Here is a 26,454-nt window from a genome sequence, read left to right as displayed (position 1 = left end):
GGTTCAAAGGGGGGGAGTGGGGTAATGAAGGGCAGTAGTGTATAAAGTATTTGGATAGAAAGTTTAGAATTTAATTTCAACGATGACACAATGATGATTACCCTTTGAAACGATATGAAATACTTGTACAAAATACTTAAAAATTAAGCACAAAGACTATATAATTACGATTATGTTCTGAAATAACGATGTAAAACAATATATACTTGCTCTTTCTTTTTAATCTTTGTAATATAATAAAAAATATTTAAAAAAAAACAATTTATGCATGGTATGTTTGTCTGTATGTTTGGTTTTAATAAGGGTTTTTTAATTATTTTAAACATTAGATTTGTTACATGCTGTTTATTACTGTTGTTAGCCACCCCGAGTCTACGGAGAGGAGCGGCATACAAATCTAAGAAAATGAATGAATGAATGAATGAATAAATGAATAAATGAATAAATGAATAAATAAAAGAACAGGAATCTCAGAGAATCCTTTATGCACTGAAAGCATTTTTCAAACTGTATAGTCTTTCCCCAATTAGGCGTTCGTTCGAAGTTGTTTCCTGCTCAAAATAGCTGTCTAAAATCCTTTCCTTGTCCTGTTATCCTTGAGGCTGCCTTCCCTCCAATTAGAATCTCTGCAGAAGAACCTGACCATCTTAAAAATTATAATTCAAAGGTCATTATCCTGCTTATTTACCAGCTCCAGCCAACTGTTTCTCGAGTGCCGGTGGGGAGGGGGAATTATAAATCCTGCTGCTGCTGTCACCTTAACGTCACATTAATGCAGCTGTCACGTTAATGCAGAAGGATCGTTCCTAATTCATATTTTCGTGGAATTTAGAACGTGTCGAACTTAATTGGTTTTGAAAGCAGGCTCCTGCTTCTAACCATCTGTGGGCGCTTCCTTCGAACATTTATTTTTATTTTTATTATTTTTGCATTTCGACATGCAGGGCCGGTCCTACAATTGAACTCGGAGGAAATCACCGAGGACGTCGCCAATATGTGGCGAACCATGTACAAATTGACCAAGACCTTTATAGACCTTCCTGGCCCCAAGCGGATGGCGGAGAATGTGAAATTTAAAATTGACAAGTTCAAGCAACACCTGCCCGTCCTTTCAATTGCCTGCAATCATGGGATGAAAGACCGGCATTGGGAACAGGTCTGCTGATCTGAACAACGTTCAACGTGTAGAGTTGTTAAATGTTGTGTGTGTTGGTCAGAGGCAGTGAAGCCTCCGAGGTAGACCAGTTCAAGAAACAGATGCTATGCAGTAGAGGTCTCAAACTCAAGTTCATTGAGAGCTGCATCAAGGTTGTTTTTGACCTTGGAAGCCAAGGCGGATGTGGTTGGGATGGACATGGATGGGGTGGGCGTGGCCAGCTTGCTGTCACTTCTGTGATGTCACTCCTGTGATGATCAAGTCCTTCCCTCCCTCCTTCCTTCCTTCCTTTCTTCCTTCTCTCCTTCCCTCCCTCCCTTCCTCCTTCCTTCCTTCCTTCTCTACTTCCCTCCCTCCCTCCTTCCCTCCCTCCCTCCCTCCTTCCTTCTCTACTTCCCTCCCTCCTTCCTTCCCTCCCTCCCTCCTTCCTTCCTTCTCTCCTTCCCTCCCTCCCTCCTTCCTTCCCTCCCTCCTTCCTTCCTTCTCTCCTTCCTTCCCTCCCTCCCTCCCTTCCTTCCCTCCCTCCCTCCTTCCCTCCCTCCCTCTTCTCCTTCCTTCCTTCCTTCCCTCCCTCTTCTCCTTTATTCTTCCTTCTCCTCTTTCCTTATCTTTCTTTCCTTGTTCTCATCCCATCTTTCCTTCTTTTTATTTGTCTTACCTCTCTCCCTTTCTCCTTTCCTGTCCCTTCTTTCAGGCTCAAATAGCATTTAGATTTATATACCGCTTCACAGTGCTTTACAGCCCTCTCTAAGCCGTTTACAGAGTCAGCCTATTGCCCCGATTTAGGATTTTCATCCATTTCTCCCTCGTAATGCTTATCTCCCTTCTGATTTCCAGATCAGTGAAATTGTGGGCTATGAGATACGGCCAGATGAGACTACTTCATTGATGAATATGTTGGAATTTGGGCTATCGAAATACATTGATAAGTAAGGAAGAGCCAATCTTTGTTTATCTTCATTTGCTGAAATCAGAGATATTTATAAATAGTCCTCAACTTACAACCTTTCATTTAACAACTGTTTAAAGTTACAGTGGCACTGAAGACAGTGACTTATGAATGGTTCTCACATTTTCAGCTGTTGCAGCATCCACAATATTAACAAGATTAACAGAGTTGGAAGGGACCTTGCAGGTCATCTAAATCCAACCCCCTGCCCAAGCAAGAGACCCTACATCTTCTTCTACCTAGGATCAAACACACAACCTCCTGATGGTGAGGCAAGAGCTCCACCTCTAGGCCACAGCACATCCCAGGTCCCGTCGACTAAGCAATGTCGTTTGGCGGGACTCAGGAGAAGAGCCTTCTCTGTGGCGGCCCCGACCCTCTGAAACCAGCTCCCCCCAGATATCAGAGTTGCCCCCACCCTCCTTGCCTTTCGTAAGCTCCTTAAAACCCACCTCTGTCATCAGGCATGGGGGAATTGAAATTTTCCCTTCCCCCTAGGCTTATAGAATTTATACATGGTATGCTTGTATGTATGATTGGTTCTTTAAATTGGGGTCTTTTAGATTATTTTTAATATTAGATTTGTTTACATTGTCTTTTTTATTGTTGTTAGCCGCCCCGAGTCTTTGGAGAGGGCATACAAATAAACAAACAAACAAACAAACAAATCCCTTTGATCACGTTATCAAAATTTGGATATTTGGCAACTGGTTCATATTTACGACGGTTGCATTGTCCTGGGGTCATTTGATCATTTTTATGGCGTTCTTACAAGCAAAGTCAAATGGACAAGCCAGATTCACTGGACCACTGTGTTACTAACTTAACAACTTCAGTTATTTGGTTAACTTGTGTACAACAAAAAAGTACATTGGGGCAGTGACAATGTCTTACTTAACCATGGAAATTTTTGGCTCAATTGTGGTTGTAAGTCGAAGACAACTCGTACAAGGAAAAGGCAATGAATATTTACTTACTTACTTACTTACTTACTTACTTACTTACTTACTTACTTACTTACTTACTTATTTATTGGATTTGTATGCCGCCCCTCTCCGTAGACTCAGGGCGGCTAACAAGAGTGACAAAAAACAGAATGTAAAAATCCAATACTACAACAGTTAAAAACCCTTGTTATAAAACCAATCATACATACAAACATACCATGCATAAATTGTAGAAGCCTAGGGGGAAAGATTATCTTAATTCCCCCATGCCTGACGGCAGAGGTGGGTTTTGAGGAGCTTACGAAAGGCAAGGAGGGTGGGGGCTTTCTAATCTCTGGGGGGAGTTGGTTCCAGAGGGTCGGAGCCGCCACAGAGAAGGCTCTTCCCCTGGGACCCGCTAACCGACATTGTTTAGTTGACGGTACCCGGAGGGGACCAACTGGTCGCTGGGATTCGTGCGGCAGAAGGTGGTCCCTGAGATAAACTGGCCCGGTGCCATGAAGGGCTTTATAGGTCATAACCAACACTTTGAATTGTGACCAGAAACTGATCGGCAACCAATGCAGACTGCGGAGTGTTGGTGTGACATGGGCATATTTAGGGAAGCCCATGATTGCTCTCGCAGCTGCATTCTGCACGATCTGAAGTTTCCGAACACTTTTCAAAGGTAGCCCCATGTAGAGAGCATTACAGTAGTCAAGCCTCGAGGTGATGAGGGCATGAGTGACTGTGAGCAGTGACTCCCGGTCCAAATAGGGCCGCAACTGGTGCACCAGGCGAACCTGGGCAAACGTCCCCCTCGCCACAGCTGAAAGATGTTTCCCTAATGTGAGCTGTGGATCAAGGAGGACGCCCAAGTTACAGACCCTCTCTGAGGGGGTCAATAACTCCCCCCCCAGGGTAATGGATGGACAGATGGAATTGTCCTTGGGAGGCAAAACCCACAGCCACTCAGTCTTATCAGGGATAAGATATCTTATCTTATATTGTTGGGCATAGCCATTTGGCCCATACCCTGTTGGGCAGAGAGAGTTTTGCGCACATGGAAGTTAACCCACCAAACAGCCACAGTTAACCACTATATCCAATTGAAGTCTTCAATGAAACACAGCTGCAGGCTTTTTTGTAAAAATATATTTTACTTCTCTTTTATCAAACTGCTTTTCTAAATAAACTTTCATACAATACTTTCATATAACTCTTATAATATCCACCACTGCAACCACTAAGCCCTAGCCACTAAACTAAAAACCACTCTATGCTATAACAAACCACCCACCGTAACAAACCACTCTGTATCAAACCACACCCATGCAAGTGTGTTCCTCCTTTTACAGCCAATCAGGTTGCAGAACAATGAGCAAAACCACGATTACATGCTGGTTATGGCTTACATCAGCCTCTCCCATGGATACAAACCATTTACTTGCATTGTGATATTACCTTCAGAAATGAAATTATTTCTGACATATATTTTATTGACTGTATTTTGCAAAATGTTCCTCTTCTTCTCTTTTAACATCATGGCCTTCTGTGTTCCTGGATAATGAGGGTTAAGCTACGAATCCAAAATGGAGAACATTGGATGCCCTCTTTCATGCTTTCCAGGGGTATCAAGTGCTAATTTTGCTTCCTTTCTCCTTCCCGCTGTAGAATCGAGCCGATTGGTGCCGCAGCCAGCAAAGAGTATTCCTTAGAGAAAAACATGGAGAAGATGAAATCAGAATGGGTCAACATCCGCTTCACTTTCGTGAAATACAGGGATACGGTCAGTCAGTTTGGGGGCTGTTTGTCATTGAATTCTGTTCAGTCTGACTCGTGTTTTTCATTTAAGGGGCTGACCTCCTTTGAGTCTGCTTCTGATTTGACCATAGCTTTGGAGGACTATTCTGTCCCCCTCCCCAAAGCCCACAAGAAGCTCATCATAGATATAGAAGAAATATCAGAGAAGAAGAAGAATTCTTTAGTTAGGCTGTTTGCTGTGTGTGTGTGAATTTCGATCAGGTAGCAATCAGCACAATGAAGACCTCATACAAAAGCATATTCATCCTCACCAATGGTGAAATCCAAATTTTTTTATTACCCTGTTCTGTGGGTTTGGCTTGGTGGGTGTGGTGTGGCTTGGTGGGCATGACGGGAAGGATACTGCAAAATCCCCATTCTGGGGCCAGAAGCCAGAGTTGGTATTTGTTGGTTCTCTGAACTACTCACAATTTCCACTACTGGTTCGTCAGAACCTGTTAGAACCTGCTGGATTTCATCCCAAAAATGAGATCATATGAGAAGGAATTGGAATAGAAGCAAGCTTAAGCTACATACAGAGACAGCATATAAAGTGGTTTTCTCACCACTGGGGATTCTATACCATACAAGGCATCTACAAAAAGAGGAGGGGGTCAAAGGACAAAAGGCAGACTCAGAAGAAGGTAGAGAGGCAACATCAAAAGCACTCTACAGCAGCATCAAATAACAATGGTTGAGGCCACCAGAAGTGCAAGAATTAGAACTTTGTATCCCCCTTGACCACCTAAAGGGGTAAAAAGAGGAGGAGGAGGAGGAGGAAAAGAAGGAAGAGGAGACAGAGACAGGTCCTGGAGAGATGGATAACCCTCATATCATCAGCCACAGTGATGATAATAATATAATAATAAGTTATTGGATTTGTATGCCGCCCCTCTCCGTAGACTCGGGGCGGCTAACAACAATGATAAAAACAGCATGTGACAATCCAATAATAAAACAACTAAAAACCCTTATAATAAAACCAAACATACACACAGACATACCATGCATAACTTGTAATGGCCTAGGGGAAAGGAATATCTCAACTCCCCCATGCCTGGGGGTATAAATGAGTCTTGAGTAGTTTACGAAAGACAGGGAGGGTGGGGGCAATTCTAATCTCCGGGGGGAGTTGGTTCCAGAGGGCCGGGGCCGTCACAGAGAAAGCTCTTCCCCTGGGGCCCGCCAAACTACATTGTTTAGTCGACGGGACCCGGAGAAGGCCCACTCTGTGGGACCTTATCGGTCACTGGGATTCGTGCGGTAGCAGGCGGTTCTGGAGGTAGAGAGATTAGATTATTATTAGAGTTGGAAGGGACCTTGTAGGTCATCTAGTCCAACCTCCCACTCTAGCAGGAATCCCTACATAATTTCGGACAAATGGCAGTCCAATTCCTGTTTGAAAGTCGTAAGTGTTGGAGATGATAGATAAATGAGAGAGAGATTAGGTAGATGATAAAATGATAAATTAGATAGATGATAGAGATTAGATAGATGATAGATTAGATGATAGAGAAAAAAATAGATAAAATAGATTTTAAAAAATCAAATAAATCAATAAATAAAATAATAGATTAGGTGGATGGATGGATAGGTAGGTAGGTAGGTAGGTAGGTAGGTAGAGATACATAGATAATGATGAAATGGATGGTTCCAGTGGTCCGGGGCCGCCACAGAGAAGGCTCTTCCCCTGGGGCCCGCCAAACGACATTGTTTAGTCGACAGGACCCGGAGAAGGCCAACTCTGTGGGACCTTATCGGTCGCTGGGATTCGTGCGGTAGCAGGCGGTTCCGGAGGTAGTCTGGTCCAAAGCCATGTAGGGCTTTAAATTCTGATACAGATGATACATGGAAACCAAGGAGAGAATATACTGTATGAAGCTGTGGAAGGATCTACCTTTGTAGAATTGAGATCCACCAGTAATGAGGAAGCAAAGAATAAGATAGGAATCATAGTAGGCTATTGATGTTATGCATCAATTCTCCAGGTGAGCATCCTTGGCACATGTGGACTTCAACTTTCAGAATTCCACAGCCAATATGGCTGTTGCAGTCTGCATCTATCTTCAATAGTGATATTGAGCGCTGAAAAAGGGTTTGAAGATTCTAGAAATTGAGCGTCAAAATAATTTCTCGTCTCTTTTTTTTAAGGGGCAAGAGTGCCTTCCGTCCCCTGTCCTATTGCTCTCCTATATCTCCTATACCTTTCTTCTATTCCTATATCTCTTCTTCTATTCTTTCATTGATATGTTCTATTACTATACCTTCTTTTCTATTCTTTCTTAGATATATTTTACTATGAGTATCTCCTCTATAACCTTCATCATGTATTTTACTATGTGTATATAGGTATATACCCACTAAAACCCTCATTGTGTATTGGACAAAATAAATAAATAAAATAAAATAAATAAACAATTTGTTTTCTTGAAGGATACCAGCATCCTTTCGGCCATCGATGACATTCAACTTTTGCTGGATGACCACATCATCAAGACACAGACCATGTGTGGCTCGCCGTTTATCAAGCCAATCGAAGCAGAAAGTCGGGTAAGTGGCCTAACAGTGGCCTGGGGCATTGATCATAATTCATCTTCAGACCCTAGATTGTTTTCTTCAAGCTGGCCTAAACTTGGTCTCCTTTAAGCTATTTCTTGACATCTTATTATGCAATAGAGCAGGAGATTATCGGGGAAAGTTCAGCAAATAGGATATTTTATCTCTTCTCTTGGCTGGATGATTGAAAAGGACAGGCAGTTTTCGACTATAACCATAATTGGATCAAAATGTCCATTGTCAAGCAAGGTTATATGAATTGTGTCTGATTTTACAGCTATTTCTTTTCCTACGATTGTGAAGGAAATTACTGCACTTTTAAATGATTCATGTAGTTATTAAGTGACTTGCCTGTGGCAAGTGCCCAAATTTTGATCATGTGACTGTAGGGATGCTTTGCTGGTTGCAAGCGTGAGGACCAGTTACTTTCTTCAGTGCTGTTCTGACTTGGAACAGTCACTAAATGAACAGTTATAAGTCAGATTCCACTTAAAAAAAAACCAACACCTTTAGAAACTGAATTCTGTGCCGTTGCTGAAGCATCATATATGGTCTACTTGAATTACAGCTCGATGGATGAATGTTTTTTGATGTTGAATTTATTCATCGGTCTTGTGGGGATAAATGGAAGGGCAAGAAATATTCACTTCAAAGGATCAAATGCATAGAGTGTTTTGAATGACCGAGGATGCAGTTTTGTAAATCTGGCTAATCAAATCCTACAAATCAGACAGCATTGATGTTTATGTCAACTTTAGGGTTTTTTGGGTAGGGGTTAAAAATAAGCTCTTTGAGTTCTGAAACACCGTCGGTTATTTTTTTATTTCAGAGATGGGAAGAAAAACTTATCCTGATGCAGGAAATTTTGGACAACTGGTTAAAATGTCAGGCAACCTGGCTGTATTTGGAACCCATCTTCACCTCTGAGGACATTATTGCTCAAATGCCCGAAGAAGGCCGAAAATTTGGAATAGTAGACACTTACTGGAAGGACATCATGGCCCAAGCGGTAAGAGATTTGGGGTGTTCCTGCCAGTTTTTGAAATGCCCATTTCAGAATTTTGTCCAGAGTCATTTGTGGTGACATTCCGAAAACATATTGAACTTAGTTACTTGGCTGAATTCGTTGGTTAGCTTGGTTGACTGGTTTGCTTTGTGCTTTTGGCTCCTGGTATAAAAGGTGGCCCATCGGTGAGACCTGCAAAATAATTCAGAGAAGAAGCACAACCAGAAGTATTAGGTCTTGTCCCAAAAGTGTTTCTCCAAAAGGCAACTGTATTTTCCTGGGGTTTTTCCCCCCCTGCTTGAAGACGTTTCGCTTCTCATTCCGGAAGCTACTTCAGTTCTATCTGTTAGAACTGAAGAACCCAAAGGTGCTTTGTCAAGAGGCAGCTGGACTTTCTTTGTTTTTCCTTGAAGACAGTTTGATTCTCTGTTGTGGTTAGCTCTGGCCCAGCTCCTGCCCCAAGGACTGTGGCTGTGGGGGAGACATCCACATGCTGCAGGCCTGTTTTGCCCCCGGTGGAATCTGCTTATGAAGGCTCCTCTGACCAAGAAGACATGAGTGACAGGGAGGAGGAGAGTGGGGCAAACAGCTCAGAAGGAGATCAATTATCTAGCTCCTCCTTGGATTCAGAACAAGAGTTAATGATACAGCCACCCATGCGGAGAGCGATGCATAGGCAGCAACAACTGAGAGATTATTAATCAAAGAAAATGAGGCCACCTGTGGTTGGGTGGGGCTGTGGTCATTAGTGAGGCTGCTATAAATAGCAGCCTGTGGGTTTGGCCATTGTGGAGGATTATCTGATCCTTGTGTTTCGTGACTGCTTTACTGACTTTGACCTTTTGTGCGCTGATTTTCCCCCGCTTTGAAACTAACCCAGAGCAAAGTGTGTTTCACTTTGTGAAAGAAGAAGGACTGTGAATTGCCTCACAGCTGCAAGCTAAGTATCACAGAACTGATAAGGGACTTGTACAAATTACCAGTTTGTTTGGAGACGAGTGCTCTTTGCTATACCAAAAGAGGGCTTGGTTTAAGTGAATTTTCATTCTAAAGAACATCGTTTTGAATTTTCAAACGTGTGTGTGTGTCTGAAATTTGTACCTGTGAATTTTTGGGAGGATTCTACCAGAGAGCCCGACAGAACAATTCTCGTGCAGGAAGCTCCTTGCATGAGAAGCAAAACGTCTTCAAGGAAAAACAAAGAAAATCCAGTTGCCGCTTGAAAAAGCACCTTTGGGACAACCATGACCTTGGATGACTGAGAGTCTCCATAGATGTAGAACTGAAGAAGTTTCTTGGAGGAGAAGTGAAACATTTTTGAGAAAAGCAAAAATCCAAGGAAGTCCAGTTGCTTCTTGAAAAAGCACCTTTGGGACAATCGTGACTTGGATGATGGAGAATCTCCATAGATATCTCTTACCTTTCTTGGGAAACGTAGGTTAAAGACACCCGAGTCCTTGTTGCTACGGACCAGCCCAAGATGTTGAGCCGACTTCAAGAAGCAAATCTGTATTTGGAAGACATCCAGAAGGGCCTGAATAATTACCTGGAAAAGAAGAGATTATTTTTCCCAAGGTATGCCTCTTCTCAGTTGGCAGGCAGAGTTGACAGGTTGGCTAAGAACACATTCATTCATTCATTCATTCATTCATTCATTCATTCATTCATTCATTCCCTCAGGTACTGTTCCCTAGGGAGTTGAGGGCCAGATGTCTTAAAATGACTAAGATTGGAAAGTACTAAAGTGGTGGGCCTGGCCCTCTGGGATCTCTTTTGGGTTTTTTCCTGTTTTTTAAATTATTATTATTATTATTATTATTATTATTATTATTATTATTATTATTATTATTATAATATTGATGGTCTTTGACTGTAATAAAGGTCTTATTGAACAGGTTCTTCTTCCTTTCAAACGATGAGTTGCTGGAGATTTTATCTGAAACCAAAGATCCTCTCCGCGTTCAGCCACACTTGAAGAAGTGCTTCGAGGGGATTGCAAAACTGGAGTTCACCGAAGGCTTGGAGATTACGGGAATGATCAGTTCAGAGAAGGAAGTTGTTCCTTTTATTAAGAAAATCTTTCCAGCCCACGCCAGGGTAATTCCTTCCTTCCTTCCTTCCTTCCTTCCTTCCTTCCTTCCTTCCTTCCTTCCTTCCTTCCTTCCTTCCTTCCTTCCTCCCTCCCTCCCTCCCTTGCTTCCTTCCTCCCTCCCTCCCTTCCTTCCTCCCTCCCTTCCTTCCTCCCTCCCTCCCTTCCTCCCTCCCTCCCTTCCTTCCTCCCTCCCTTGCTTCCTTCCTTGCTCCCTCCCTCCCTCCCTTCCTACCTACCTTGCTTCCTTCCTTCCTTCCTCCCTCCCTTCCTTCCTTCCTACCTCCCTTCCTTCCTACCTTCCTTCCTTCCTTCCTTCCCTCCCTCCCTCCCTCCCTCCCTCCCTCCCTTCCTTCCTACCTTCCTTCCTTCCTTCCTTCCTTCCCTCCCTCCCTTCCCAGCTTTGGGAACTGCCCTCTTTTAATTACAAAAATGCAGACTACCCTTTACACAACTTCAAAATGGTCAAAATATGCTGAATTGCGTTTGTACGTTTGCAAACCCTGCATAGCTGGCCTAGAAGGGTAGTTAGACCAGGAGTTCCCAACCTTTTTGAGTCTGCGGACCGGTGGTGGCCCTGATGCCAACTTTGGTGGCTTCGGCATCAGGGGGAATGGTTTTGCACACACAACCTAAACCCCATCATATGCAAATGAAGCTTTGCACACTCAACTGCTGTTTTGGTGGTTCCCAGTGGGGCTGGGGACTCCTCTTTTAGATTGCCAGTTGGGTTTAAGAGGCTGTTATTGCAACCTTCCTTCCTAAGCCCCTTTCTTTTCACCCTTATCTTATTGGGAGGGACATTATAATTTGTGGTTGTTTGTATTTCCTCTCCCTTTTTACTTTATTCATTCAGGGCATGGTGGAGAAATGGCTGTCGCAAGTGGAAGAAATGATGTTGGCTAGCATTAGGCAAGTCTTGGAAAATGGCATTAAAGGATACGATGAGGTGAGCAGCTAGTCGGTAAATGCTTTGAGAGGTTAATGTGCACCCACAGCCTTAGGAACACAATCAGACAAAAAGATGCAGTTGTGCTTATACACTGGGTCCCATGTTAACAGCTGTATTTTCTAAGCTGAAACCATTCTATTTTCTGAAGCCGCTATCCACAGGTTCTAGCCTGTAGATTTATTTGTAGAGTATATTGATATACTCTACAAATCTGAAGTTAGTTGGGGGAAAGATCAAAAGTTGGGGGACACAATCTGAGGTTAGTTGGGGGAAAGATCAAAAGCAACATGAGAAAATATTATTTTACTGGAAGAGTAGTAGATCCTTGGAACAAACTTCCAGCAGACGTGGTTGGTAAATCCACAGTAACTGAATTTAAACATGCCTGGGATAAACATATATCCATCCTAAGATAAAACACAGGAAATAGTATAAGGGCAGACTAGATGGACCATGAGGTCTTTTTCTGCCGTCAGTCTTCTATGTTTCTATGTTTCTATATCAGATTTCAAAGTTCAAATGTGCTTTGGAGTCACGTAAGAGCTTGAGAAAAGAAAGCTGGACTTTTCACTTTAAAAGGCCCCATTTGGCCAAAGGGAACCCCTAAGATTTTGAGATTTTGGAGAGGCACAGGAGATAGGAAAACACTGAAAAATTGCAAGGCTATTATTTAGTTTTTTAAAAAGAGCTTACTGACTGTTTGAGCAAGTGCTACTCTGCCCCTATCAAAACAGATATTTGATGCTCTGTAGCAGGAAAAGGTATACATATTTTTTCTTGCCTTTCTGTGTAATTTTTTTTTAGGTTCCTCGAAAAGCATGGGTGCTGCAGTGGCCAGGACAAGTCGTTATCTGTGTATCTTCAATCTTCTGGACGAAAGAAGTTTCAGAAGCCATAACGGAAAACTCTTTACCTGTAATTTCACACATACCCCTTAAATGACCAGATACTGTATAGCAAATTTTCTCAGTCTTCTAGATAGGTTGGGACTTCCACTCCCAGAATTCCCTTAGCTTTTGCCGGGGTGGTGGTGGTGGTGGCTGGACAATATTAGCGGGGTTCCTATCTAGATATAAAGTGTTCCAGTTTGGGACTGTACTGGTAGTCCTTGACTTATGACCTGTTGCTTAAGAACATAAGAACATAAGAAGAGCCATGCTGAATCAGGCCAAAGCCCATCGAGCCCAGCATTCTGTGTCCCACAGTGGCCCACCCATTGTCCATGGGGATCTTGAGCAGAAGGAGAAGGCAAAACCATCCCTTTTCCTTGACCCCAACAAATGGTACTCAAGGGAATCCTGCCTGTCTCAACCAACATAGAGGCGGCATTTGGACATCCGTTTCAATAACCACTGATACACTTGGCATCCATGAATCTGTCTAATCCTGCCTTGAAGCTATCCAGGCTGACAGCTGTCGCGACCTCTTCCGGAAGTGAATGCCATAAAACAAGGACCCTCTGGGTGAAGAAATATTTCCCTTTATTTGTCCTCACTTTCTTACCTATGAGCTTTAGAGAGTGCCCCCTCATCCTAGCATTGTGTGATAGAGAAAAGAATTTTTCTCTATCCACCTTTTCTATTCCATGCATGATTTTATACCCTTCGATCAAGTCACCTCTTCAACCCTGTCTTTCAAGGCTGAAGAGACCAAGGCGTTGCAACCTGGTTCCATAAGGGAGGGTTAAATAAGGTTCAGGGGGGAAGTGTTTTTAATAGGAAATTGAACACAAGAACAAAGGGGCACAATCTGAGGTTAGTTGGGGGAAAGATCAGAAGCGACTTGAGAAAATATTATTTGACTGAAAGAGTAGGAGATGCTTGGAACAAACTTCCAGCAGACGTGGTTGGTAAATCCACAGCAACTGAATTGAAACATGCCTGGGATAAACATATATCCATCCTAAGATAAAATACAGGAAATGGTATAAGGGCAGACTAGATGGGCCATGAGACCTTTTTCTGCCGTCAATCTTCTATATTTCTATGACTCTGGTGATACCGTGATGGTCATAAAGTGCTATTGCTAACAGGTTGTAAGCCGCCCTAAGTCTAAGGAGAAGGGCGGCATAAAAAAAATTGAATAAATAAATAAATAATCGCAAGTGTCAGTCACAAGTCACATTTTTCAAGGCCATTGTAACTTTGGCCACTAAACAAATGGTTTTAAGTCAAGGGTTGCCTGTATGTGAATTTTTAAAAAAAGTATGGTAACTCAATTTCAAAATAGGAGGGGGGAAAAGTACCCAAAAATAGCTGGGGGCCATTTTTTTTTCATCCCTGACTTATGCTGATGGCTCTTGTGAAGAGAAGGCCCAGCCTCATTGCTGTGTCTCTGCTTCAGGCATTTTTGCAGAAAAGCAATATGCAGATTGGGGAAATCGTAGAGCTGGTGAGAGGGAAACTGTCGAGTGGAGCTCGGTTGACCTTGGGTGCCCTCACGGTCATTGATGTGCATGGTAAGTTGCAATGGGCAAGTCGAAGAAGATGTTGAAATATGGATTGTCTTAAGAGGGGCGGAAGGGAAAGCAAGGAATGTTCCAGATGAGATAAAGGTAAAGGTTTCCCTGTCCAGTTGTGTCCAGCTCTAGGGGTTGGTGTTCATCTCTGTTTCTTAGCTGAGGGAGCCAACATTTGCCCAAAGACCCTTCTGGAGTCATATGGCCAGCATGAGTATGTGCTAAGGCACGTGGAACATTGTTACTTTCCCACTGAAGTGATACCTATTTATCTACTCGCATTTGCATGCTTTTGAATTGCTAGTGATACCTATTTATCTACTCGCATTTGCTTGCTTTTGAATTGCTAGTGATACCTATTTATCTACTCGCATTTGTATGCTTTTGAATTGCTAGTGATACCTATTTATCTACTCACATTTGCTTGCTTTTGAATTGCTAGTGATACCTATTTATCTACTCGCATTTGCATGCTTTTGAATTGCTAGTGATACCTATTTATCTACTCGCATTTGCATGCTTTTGAATTGCTAGTGATACCTATTTATCTACTCACATTTGCATGCTTTTGAATTGCTAGTGATACCTATTTATCTACTCGCATTTGCTTGCTTTTGAATTGCTAGTGATACCTATTTATCTACTCACATTTGCATGCTTTTGAATTGCTAGTGATACCTATTTATCTACTCGCATTTGCTTGCTTTTGAATTGCTAGTGATACCTATTTATCTACTCGCATTTGCATGCTTTCAAACTGCAATGATACTTATTTATCTACTTTCATTTGCATGCTTTCAAACTGCAATGAAACCTATTTATCTATTCACATTTGCATGCTTTTGAATTACTAGTGATACCTATTTATCTACTCGCATTTGCATGCTTTCAAACTGCAATACCTATTTATCTACTCACATTTACATACTTTCAAACTGCTAGTCACACCAATTTATCTGCTTGCATTTGCATGCTTTTGAACTACTAACGGTACCTCTATTTATCTGCTTGCATTTGTATGCTTTTGAACTACTAATGGTACCTATTTATCTACTCCCATTTGCATGCTTTCGAACTGCTAGGTGGGTGGGAGCTGGAGCAAGGAACAGGTGCTTACCCCATCATGCAGCACTCAGATCTCGAACATGAGCTGTCAAATTTCCAGCTGACAAACTCAGCATCTTTAACCACTGAGCCATCACACTCCTGGTTGGGAAATTATTAAATTGCAGATCTCTGATACAAATTGACTGCAACTGGGAACAGAATTTGTGTTGCTAAGCAAGGTGGTGGTTTTAACTGAGTCGTGGCCAATTTTAGGATCTTTTTTCGCCATGGTTGTTAAGTGAATCACTGCAGTTGTTAATAAATCACTGCACTGTTAAGTGAATCCGGCTTCCCTCATTGACTTATACGCGGAGCCCCAAAGAACCACAGTCACACTGTAGTTTAAGCACAATAGATGAATATTGATTAGTTGGTTATTATGCAGTAAGTCTTTTTCTACAGCTAGCAACCAAGTAGCTAGATTTTCTCTATGAGCCACAGCTGAACCCAGCCCAAAATGTAACACCAACACTCCGCAGTCTGCATTGGTTGCCGATCAGTTTCCGGTCACAATTCAAAGTGTTGGTCATCACCTATAAAGCCCTTAATGGCACCGGCCCAGGGTATCGACGAGACCGCCTTCTGCCGCATGAATCCCAGCGACCGGTTAGGTCCCACAAAATGGGCCTTCTCCGGGTCCCGTCAACAAAACAATGTTGTTTGGTGGGCCCCAAGGGAAGAACCTTCTCTGTGGCGGCCCCGGCCCTCTGGAACCAACTCCCCCCGGAGATTGGAATTGCCCCCACCCTCCTCGCCTTTCGTAAGCTCCTTAAATCCCACCTCTGCCGTCAGGCATGGGGGAACTGAGATATTCTTTCCCCCTAGGCCTTTACAATTTATGCATGGTATGTTTGTTTGTATATATTTTGGTTTTACAATAAGGGTTTTTTAGCTGTTTTAGTATTGGATTTACATGCTGTTTTTTATTACTGTTGTTAGCCGCCCTGAGCCTACGGAGAGGGGCGGCATACAAATCCAATAAATAAATAAAATAAATAAAATATTTTACTTATACCAAGTTAAAAAATATTTTTCTGCAGCACGCGACGTGGTTGCAAAATTGTCTGAAGATCGAGTTTCAGATCTGAACGATTTCCAGTGGATTTCTCAACTGCGATACTACTGGGAAAACAGAGATGTAATGGTTCGAATGATCACAACCGAAGCCAAATACGGATATGAATACCTGGGTAACTCGTTGCGTTTGGTGATAACGCCACTGACTGACCGATGCTACAGGTAAAAATTTCTCCCCAAGTTTTAAATCTTAAAAGAAAATATTTAAAGCTCAAGGGTAGCAAAGGCATTGATTTGATGAAGGGGGTAGAATCATAACAAGAAGCACAATTGTATTTTTTTGAATTCAAGCAGTAAAATTTAGACTTTTTGTAGAATTTGTTTCTTGGTTGGAAGTGTATTAATTTAGTCCCCTACTCAATAGAATTATTTCCTTGGTAAATAAAAGATGATATGGAATGGTCAAGGAAGCCCTTTCTTTCCCTTAACAATGTAAAATTACGTTTGTTGCATTGTGAACTAAATATCAGTCATAATTTGTGTGATGATATCCCTCGCACCCCAACACCAGTGACTGGATTCACACATTACATTACGCTTAGGTTGAATATGACGTAATGGCCTGATTCATATTTTATTTTATTTTTATTTATTTATTTATTTTGTCCAATACACCATACATATTGAAGAGGATAGACATGAAGTATTATATATAAAGAAAAGATATAAAAGTAGAGGAGAAGATATATGAAAGGAAGAAAAGATATATGAGAGATATAAGAAAAGGTGAGACAATTGGACAGGGGACAAAAGGCAGGCTAGTGCACTTATGTACGCCCCTTACTGACCTGTTAGGAACCTGGAGAGGTCAATCGTGGATAGTCTAAGGGAGAAATGTTGGGGGTTAGGGGTTGACACTACTGAGTCCGGTAATGAGTTCCACGCTTCGACAACTCGATTGCTAAAGTCATATTTTTTACAGTCAAGCTTGGAGCGATTAATATTAAGTTTGTATTTGTTGCGTACTCTTGTGTTGTTGCGGTTGAAGCTGAATTAGTCATTGACAGGCAGGACGTTGCAGCATATGATTTTGTGGGCAATACTTAGATCGTGTTTTAGGCGTGTTTATCGTGTTTATATATAATATAGCACCATAACGTTTATCGTGTTTATATATAATATAGCACCACAAATCATGAACATTGATTGATATAACATGTCAGTGTACGTGTATGTGAAGAGAGAATGAGGGTGGGTCTCTGTATATCGATTGATTTCTCTTTGTAATCTCATTTCTATGTCTTAGGACCTTAATGGGAGCTTTGAAATTAAATCTAGGAGGAGCTCCCGAAGGACCAGCTGGTACCGGGAAAACAGAAACTACTAAGGATCTAGCCAAAGCTTTGGCTAAGCAGGTACCAAAGGAATCCAAAATCATCATCATCTTTTTTTTCTCTTCCTCCTTCTTCTTCTCCTTCTCCTCCTCTTTTCTCCTTCTCTCTGTTCTCTTTTCTCCTCCTCCTTTGCTTCTTTTTCTCTCCTTTCTCTTCTTTTCATCTTCCTTCTTCTCCTCCTTCTTCTCTCCCCCTGCTCCTTCTTTTCTTTCTGTTCCTTCTTTTTATCTTCCTCCTCCTCCTCCTGCTCCATATGTCATAGGGAAAAATAGCCATTGGATGCGTGTGTTTATGTATCCGCAATATTTATGGGGCGTGCTGACTTTTAGCTGCAATGATTACAGCCTTGACCTCTCAAGCGCAGTCTGTGCAATGCCCTCTGCAACTGTTGAGGGGAGGAGAAAGATTAGGTCAACCCTACAAGATAGCTCAGACCAAGAAACAAGACATTGTTAGAAGAGCTCTAGCAACAGAACCGTGCAATGAATAAATGAATGGGTTTCTTCCTCTTTTTATTTATTTATTTTATTTATTTATTTATTTTGTCCAATACACATTGAGGGTTTTAGTGGGTATATATCTATATACACATAGTAAAATACATGATGAAGGTTATAGAAGAGATTACTCATAGTAATATATATCTATGAAAGAATAGAAAAGAAGATATAGTAATAGAACATATCAATGAAAGAATAGAAGAAGAGATATAGGAATAGAAGAAAGGTACAGCAATAGGACAGGGGACAGAAGGCACTCTAGTGCACTTGTACTCACCCCTTACTGACCTCTTAGGAATCTGGATAGGTCAACCGTAGATAATCTAAGGGTAAAGTGTTGAGGGTTTGGGGATGACACTATGGAGTCCGGTAATGAGTTCCACGCTTTGACAACTCGGTTACTGAAGTCATATTTTTTACAGTCAAGTTTGGAGCGGTTAATATTAAGTTTAAATCTGTTGTGTGCTCTTGTGTTGTTGTGGTTGAAGCTGAAGTCGATTTCTTTTATCTTCCTGTGAATCAGGAGGATGTTTGCTTTAGACATTTTGATAAATCCATCTCTGGTTATAGACTTATGGGGAACTTTTGTACCTGTAAAAGTTGCTGAGTTTTGAAGAGCATTGCCTTGGCCAGCTTTGTTGGGGAAAAGTGGAAACATACAATGAAATATGCTGTTATGTGTTTCAGTGTGTGGTCTTCAATTGCTCAGATGGTCTTGATTACAAAGCGATGGGAAAATTCTTTAAAGGACTAGCACAGGCTGGAGCTTGGGCCTGCTTTGATGAGTTCAACAGAATTGAGGTACTGTAATTCATGTTTCTCCCTCATTTCTCTTTCTCCCTCTGGAACCAACTCCCCCCCGGAGATTAGAATTTCCCCCACCCTCCCTGTCTTTCGTAAACTACTCAAGACTCACTTATGCCGCCAGGCATGGGGGAGTTAAGATATTCCTTCCCCCTAGGCCATTACAAGTTATACATGGTACGTTTGTGTGTATGTTTGGTTTTATAATAAAGGTTTTTAGTTGTTTCATTAATTGGATTGTTACATGCTGTTTTTTATCATTGTTGTTAGCCGCCCCGAGTCTACGGAGAGGGGCGGCATACAAATCCAATAAATAAATAAAATAAATAAATAAATTTTCCAAGAGGACCTTGACATCTAGCGAGTTGTGTTGTCGCGGTGTTTTTCCAGGTGGCTGGTAAGGCCTATACGAGCACAAAATGTTCCACCACATATCAGGTAGACATGTGCGGGTACCACTGTTGCAGCATTTGTAGCTCTGGCTTTGCGGACTGCTCACTTCTTTTGTGCTGTGGTTATTTATTTATTTATTAACTTGACTTCTGTGCCGCCCAATCACGAAGGACTCAAAGCGGCTCACAACAGTGTAAAATACAAGTAACAATAACAATAAAAAGAAGTCAAGACAAAAAAACAAATTAATTTCTAAAGCCCTAATTAAAACTTAAAACCGTTCAGCAGCACACGTACTAGTCATTCATACCGGTTCATACACATGGACAAGCTAGTGGTTAGTTTAGGGTCTCCAAGCCTGCCGGCATAGCCAGGTCTTCGTGGTCTTACGAAAAGCCAGCGGGGTGGGGGCCATATGGACTTCGGAGGGTGGGGAGTTGATTCCATAAAGCCGGGGCAGCAACAGAGAAGGCCCTCCCCTGGGGTGCCACCAACCTGCATTGTTTAGCAGAATGGACCTGGAGGAGGCCAACTCTGTATGCTCTAATTGGCCTCTGGGAGGTACTCTACGTAGCAGGAGTTGTCCTTCTGCCTTCAAATGTCTGGCAACCTTGGCGGATCAACGTGTGCCATGTCGATCGATCTTGTGCCAGAGTTTCCCAGGAGGTGGTGTCAACATCTAGGGACTTGAAAGAGGCTTTCAGTATGTCTTTGTGTTCTGTCGGGCTCTCTGGTAGACTCCTCCCAAAAATTCACAGGTACAAATTTCAGACACACACACATTTGAAAATTCAAAACTATGTTCTTTATAATGAAAATTCACTTAAACCAAGCCCTCTTTTGGTATAGCAAAGAGCACTGGTCTCCAAACAAACTGGTAATTTGTACAAATCCCTTATCAGTTCTGTGAGACTTATCTTGCAGCTGTGAGGCAATTCACAGTCCTTCTTCTTTCACAAAGTGAAACACACTTTGCTCTGGTTTAGTTTCAAAGCGAGGGAAAATCAGCACACAAAAAGTCAAAGTCAGTAAAGCAGTCACGAAACACAAGGATCAGATAATCCTCCACAATGGCCAAACCCACAGGCTGCTCTTTATAGCAGCCTCACTAATGACCACAGCCCCACCCAACCACAGGTGGCCTCATTTTCTTTGATTAAAATCTCTCAGTTGTTGCTGCCTATGCATCGCTCTCCGCATGCGTGGCTGTATCATTAACTCTTGTTCTGAATCCAAGGAGGAGCTAGATAATTGATCTCCTTCTGAGCTGTCTGCCACACTCTCCTCCTCCCTGTCACTCATGTCTTCTTGGTCAGAGGAGCCTTCATCAGCAGATTCCACCGGGGGCAAAACAGGCCTGCAGCATGTGGATCTCTCCCCCACATCCACAGTCCTTGGGGCAGAAGCTGGGCCAGAGCTAACCACAACTCTTTGTATTGCTTCCTTTGTCCCCCGTGTGATCGCTTTCCTTGAGACAGCTCGCCATAGAGGAGCTGTTCAGGGATGTGGTGGTTTGGCATCCTTGCAACATGGCCTGTCCAGCGTGTAAATAGCTCTTGTTATCTAGACCCTCCAATGCAAAAGTCTCGTTTTGGCTAGTTTACGATTTGTGGACTTCAACTCCCAGAATTCCTCTGCATGGCTGGCTGAGGAATTCTGGGAGTTGAAGTTCACAAATCTGAAAGCTTCTAAGGTTGGAGACACCTGACCTAGATCAGACTCTTATTATTTTTATTTATTTATTCAATTTTTATGCTGCCCTTGTCCTTAGGCTCAGGGCGGCTTACAACATGTTAGCAATAGCACTTTTTAACAGAGCCAGCATATTGCCTCCACAATCCTTGTCCTCATTTTACCTAACTCGGAAGGATGGAAGGCTGAGTCAACTTTGAGCCAGTGATGAGATTTGAACCGCTGACCTACAGATCTAGCAGTCAGCTTCAGTGGTGTGCAGTACAGCACTCTACCTGCTGTGCCACCCCAGCTCTTATACTCTGCCGCACGAATCCCAGCGACCGGTTTGGTCCCACAGAGTTGGCCTTCACCGGGTCCCGTCAACTAAACAATGTCGTCTGGCGGGACCCAGGGGAAGAGCCTTCTCTGTGGTGGCTCCAACCCTCTGGAACCAGCTCCCCCCTGAGATTAGGATTGCCCCCACCCTCCTTGCCTTTTGCAAACTCCTTAAAACCCACCTCTGCCGTCAGGCATGGGGGAACCGAAACATCTCCCCCTTGCCTATGTTGTTTTGGTGTTAGATTGATTGTGTGCTTGTTTTTTTAATATTCTGGGGTTGTTTTTATGAATTTTTTAGCTTAAAATTGTAATTGGATTGCTAAATATTAGATTTGTTATTATGTATTGTTTTTACCATTGTTGTGAGCCGCCCCGAGTTTGCAGAGAGGGGCGGCATATAAATCCAATAAATCAAATCAAATCACTCTCATTAGATGGATTTTTGCACTGGTATAAACCTAAAGCTTTTAAATCCCAATTTTCCTAGGTTGAAGTGCTCTCTGTGGTAGCACAACAGATTCTCAGTATTCAACAGGCTATTATTCGCAAGCTACGGACGTTTCTCTTCGAAGGCACGGAAATTTCTCTTAATCCAACTTGTGCAGTATTCATCACCATGAATCCAGGTTATGCTGGCCGGGCTGAACTTCCGGATAACCTCAAGGTGAACCCCAGGGTCTTTCCTGAGGAAGTTAAGAAACCATGATTGGAGTAAAGAAACAGAATTCGGAAATCCAAAGAAGAAGGGAGAGTTAGTTATATTTCAGGACCTTGGATAGTTCCTATGAAATACAGTGGTACCTCTACTCACGAACTTAATTCGTTCTGTGGCCAGGTTCTTAAGTAGAAAAGTTTGTAAGAAGAAACAATTTTTCCCATAGGAATCAATGTAAAAGCAAATAATTTATTTATTTATTTATTTATTAATCAGATTTGTATGCCGCCCCTCTCCGCAGACTTGGGGTGGCGCACAGCAATAATAATACAATGTAAACAAATCTAATATTTAAGTTAATTTAAAAACCCCAATTTAGAAACCAATCATACATACTAGCATACCATGCATAAATAATGCGTGTAATCCCAGCGACCGGTTAGGTCCCACAGAGTTGGCCTTCTCCGGGTCCCGTCGACTAAACAATGTCGTTTGGCGGGACCCAGGAGAAGAGCCTTCTCTGTGCTGGCCCCGACCCTCTGGAACCAGCTCCCCCCGGAGATCAGAACTGCCCCCACCCTCCTTGCCTTTCGTAAAGTTCTTAAGACCCATCTCTGCCGTCAGGCATGGGGGAACTGAGACATCTCCCCCGGGCCTATACAGTTTATACATGGTATGTTTGTGTGTATGTTTGTTTTTAATAATGGGGTTTTTAGTGTTTTTTAAATTATTAGATTTGTTCTTACATTGTCTTTGTTATTGTTGTGAGCCGCCCCGAGTCTACGGAGTAGGGCGGCATACAAATCTAATAAATAATAATAATAATAAAAAATAATAATAGTTGGGGAAACCACAAGGAGGGTGGAGGCCCTGTTTCCTCCCAGGAGATTCCTAGGGAGGCCCCACGGAGGCTTCTCCCTGCCTTTTCCAGTTACAGTTTCGGAGGCTCGCTTTTGCAAGTTGAAAATGGTTCTTGAGAAGAGACAAATCTTGAACGCCCAGTTCTTATCTAGAAAAGGTCGTAAGTAAAGGCGTTCTTAGGTAGAGGTACCACTGTAGAGACCTTGCTCTCACCAGTCTGATGCTTTTAGCAACTTTTAAGATATGTAGGTTTCAACTCCCAGAATTCCCTAGCCATCATGAAAAACACACTCTGCAGACAGGCTACCTGGCATTTTTCTTTTAGCATCTCATATCTCCAGAGCTTGTATCAAAATCCTCAAACCTTCCAGCCAATATATCTACAGCTAGAATCATAGAGTCATAGAATGTGCTATATAGAATGCTGGTGAGACCACATTTGGAATACTGTGTTCAGTTCTGGAGACCTCACCTACAAAAAGATATTGACAAAATTGAACGGGTCCAAAGAAAGGCTACAAGAATGGTGGAAGGTCTTAAGCATAAAACGTATCAGGAAAGACTTCATGAACTCAATCTGTATAGTCTGGAGGACAGAAGGAAAAGAGGGGACATGATTGAAACATTCAAATATGTTAAAGGGTTAAATAAGGTCCAGGAGGGAAGTGTTTTTAATAGGAAAGTGAACACAAGAACAAGGGGACACAATCTGAAGTTAGTTGGGGGAAAGATCAAAAGCAACATGAGAAAATATTATTTTACTGAAAGAGTAGTAGATCCTTGGAACAAACATCCAGCAGACGTGGTTGGTAAATCCACAGGAACTGAATTTAAACATGCCTGGGATAAACATATATCCATCCTAAGATAAAATACAGAAAATAGTATAAGGGCAGACTAGATGGACCATGAGGTCTTTTTCTGCTGTCAGACTTCTATGTTTCTATGTTTCTATAGAATTCTAGAGCTGGAAGGGACCTTGGAAGTCTTCTAGTCTGACCTCCCACTCCCTCCCGCTCAAGACAGAAACTTTATGCCATCCAGCAAAATGATTGTCCTTTCTATTAGTGAATACGTACTAGGACAAAATGCTGAAGGAATCTATTGCAGGAGTCATAAGGAAAAATTTGGAATTTTCTCCTTTATATTCTCTTCAAGATGCGTGTTATATTTTTTTTAAGGCTTTATTCCGAACAGTCGCCATGATGGTCCCAGATTATGCTTTGATTGGTGAAATTTCACTTTATTCGATGGGATTTCTTGATTCCAGAAGGTAGGTGAAGCTGCATTTTTACAAAATAAATCCACTGCCTTTTTTTTTTAAAAGGACACATTTTCATACTCTTCTCATACAAAAAAATCCCATCCAGATATTTAGTTTGACTTCTATACCGACTCAGTATTATTATTTTGTGTTTTCAGAGTTGCTTTCAAGTTTCTAGCTTTCCTCTTTCTAGCTACAATGCTGAATAACACTATTTTTTTTTGATGAATGAAATGTTAAAATACCAAACAGAGTGATTAGCGTGATTAATTTCTTATTTTTAATTGCAGCCACAGGCTAACGTAGTAATAAATTCCAGTCATTAGAACTGTAGTCAATGTCACCCCATTAATAAGAAGAAAAACTGATCGTTTACATTGTTGTCATGTTTATAAATGATTCAATCATATAACGTTCCTGAACGTTATATCTATTTTAGGATATAAAATGTTATTGTTAGGGTTTTCTCCTAATATTTTCTCATTCCAAGGTTTCCAAACCACTATTGCATACTTATATATTTGTTTTTATTGCACACTTCAGATCGTGCAGAACGCGGCCGCGAGAGCCATCATGGGGCTTCCAAGGTCTGCCCACATTTCACCAACACTCCGCGGCCTGCACTGGCTGCCGATCAGTTTCCGGCCACAATTCAAAGTGTTGCTTATGACCTATAAAGCCCTACATGGCATCGGACCAGAATATCTCCGAGACCGCCTCCTGCTGCACGAATCCCAGCGGCCGATTAGGTCCCACAGAGTTGGCCTTCTCCAGGGCCGGCCAACCAAACAATGCCGGCTGGTGGGACCCAGGGGAAGAGCCTTCTCTGTGGTGGCACCGGCCCTCTGGAATCAACTCCCTCCAGAGATTCGAATAGCCCCATCTACTGTAAAATGCTGAAGACCCACTTTTGTCGCCAGGCGTGGGGATAATTACCATCTTTCCCCCTTTTTATTATGTTTTTGGCATTACGGTATGATAGATTAGGTTGAATGTGTATGACTGCATAGTTAGGGGTTTGATTATGTTATTAATGCCTTCTTAAATGAATTTAATTTTTTATTGTTAGATTTGTAATGTATTGTATTACTCTTATGCTGTGAGCCGCCCCGAGTCTTCGGAGAGGGGCAGCATGCAAATCTAAGAAACTATAAACGATAACTATTACGCTTTTTGCCATGTTAAATTTTACAAATGAAATAAATGTAGTGATGTGTGTAATGTCAGGCAGGACAGACCAGGTCCAGGTGTAAAGATCCAGGTTAAACTGATCTATTTCTAAAAGTCTGTGCATAGGAATCTTCTCAACTTATGGTTGGCACTTGCTTAGAATTAGAGAAGGGTCAGTAGAATTCAAGGGAATCAGGATTTAGTTTGTTTTGGCTTGCATTGGCTGCCGATCAGTTTCCGGTCACAATTCAAAGTGTTGGTCATGACCTTTAAAGCCCTACATGGCATTGGACCAGATTACCTCTGGAACCGCCTGCTACCGCACAAATCCCAGCGACCGATAAGGGTCCCGTCGACTAAACAATGTCATTTGGCGGGCCCCACGGGAAGAGCCTTCTCTGTGGTGGCCCCAGCCCTCTGGAACCAACTCCCCCCCGGAGATTAGAATTGCCCCCACCCTCCCTGTCTTTCGTAAACTACTCAAGTAATGCACTTGGGGAAAAGGAATACTCAATCTGAGTATTGTATTGGCAGTTCTGCGTTAGCAAAAACTTCAGAAGAGAAGGATTTAGGGGTAGTGATTTCTGACAGTCTAAAAATGGGTGAGCAGTGTGGTCGGGCGGTAGGAAAAGCAAGTAGGATGCTTGGCTGCATAGCTAGAGGTATAACAAGCAGGAAGAGGGAGATTGTGATCCCCTTATATAGAGCGCTGGTGAGACCACATTTGGAATACTGTGTCCAGTTCTGGAGACCTCATCTACAAAACGATATTGACAAAATTGAGCGGGTCCAAAGACGGGCTACAAGAATGGTGGAAGGTCTTAAGCATAAAACGTATCAGGAAAGACTTCATGAACTCAATCTGTATAGTCTGGAGGACAGAAGGAAAAGGGGGGACATGATCAAAACATTTAAATATGTTAAATGGTTAAATAAGGTTCAGGAGGGAAGTGTTTTTAATAGGAAAGTGAACACAAGAACAAGGGGACACAATCTGAAGTTAGTTGGGGGAAAGATCAAAAGCAATGTGAGAAAATATTATTTTACTGAAAGAGTAGTAGATCCTTGGAACAAACTTCCAGCAGACGTGGTAGATAAATCCACAGTAACTGAAGTTAAACATGCCTGGGATAAACATATATCCATTGTAAGATAAAATACAGGAAATAGTATAAGGGCAGACTAGATGGACCATGAGGTCTTTTTGTGCCGTCAGTCTTCTATGTTTCTAACCCTCTTTGAACCGCAGGTTCTGTCACTCATATAGATATTTACCCTTCTTTTTCTGCTTGGTATTTTGGCTTCAGGAATGAGAACATCTCCTTCTTATCTTTTGCAGCCTTGCGCAAAAAATTGTTGCCACTTACCGCCTTTGTTCTGA

The 26,454-nt window shown here is 42.2% G+C and overlaps 1 protein-coding gene across 1 annotated transcript in view; it reads left to right on the top strand.

Moving 5' to 3' along the window:
- The window catches only part of DNAH3 (dynein axonemal heavy chain 3), a 131,384-nt gene that overhangs the window by 33,639 nt on the left and 71,291 nt on the right, over positions 1-26,454 (top strand). Inside the window, exons 19-34 of the mRNA XM_070761232.1 lie at positions 945-1,156; positions 1,994-2,085; positions 4,706-4,820; positions 7,268-7,384; positions 8,220-8,399; positions 9,835-9,971; positions 10,292-10,493; positions 11,342-11,434; positions 12,242-12,352; positions 13,781-13,895; positions 16,043-16,241; positions 17,326-17,434; positions 18,601-18,714; positions 21,611-21,787; positions 23,821-23,912; positions 26,413-26,454. The exon at positions 26,413-26,454 is cut by the window's right edge and continues 178 nt beyond it. Coding sequence (XP_070617333.1) covers positions 945-1,156; positions 1,994-2,085; positions 4,706-4,820; positions 7,268-7,384; positions 8,220-8,399; positions 9,835-9,971; positions 10,292-10,493; positions 11,342-11,434; positions 12,242-12,352; positions 13,781-13,895; positions 16,043-16,241; positions 17,326-17,434; positions 18,601-18,714; positions 21,611-21,787; positions 23,821-23,912; positions 26,413-26,454 — 2,107 coding nt within the window. The remainder of the gene's footprint in view (positions 1-944; positions 1,157-1,993; positions 2,086-4,705; positions 4,821-7,267; positions 7,385-8,219; positions 8,400-9,834; positions 9,972-10,291; positions 10,494-11,341; positions 11,435-12,241; positions 12,353-13,780; positions 13,896-16,042; positions 16,242-17,325; positions 17,435-18,600; positions 18,715-21,610; positions 21,788-23,820; positions 23,913-26,412) is intronic.

Source organism: Erythrolamprus reginae, chromosome 9 (assembly GCF_031021105.1).
Source record: "Erythrolamprus reginae isolate rEryReg1 chromosome 9, rEryReg1.hap1, whole genome shotgun sequence".
Taxonomy (NCBI): domain Eukaryota; kingdom Metazoa; phylum Chordata; class Lepidosauria; order Squamata; family Dipsadidae; genus Erythrolamprus; species Erythrolamprus reginae.
This window is presented reverse-complemented; position numbering and strand designations above follow the sequence as displayed.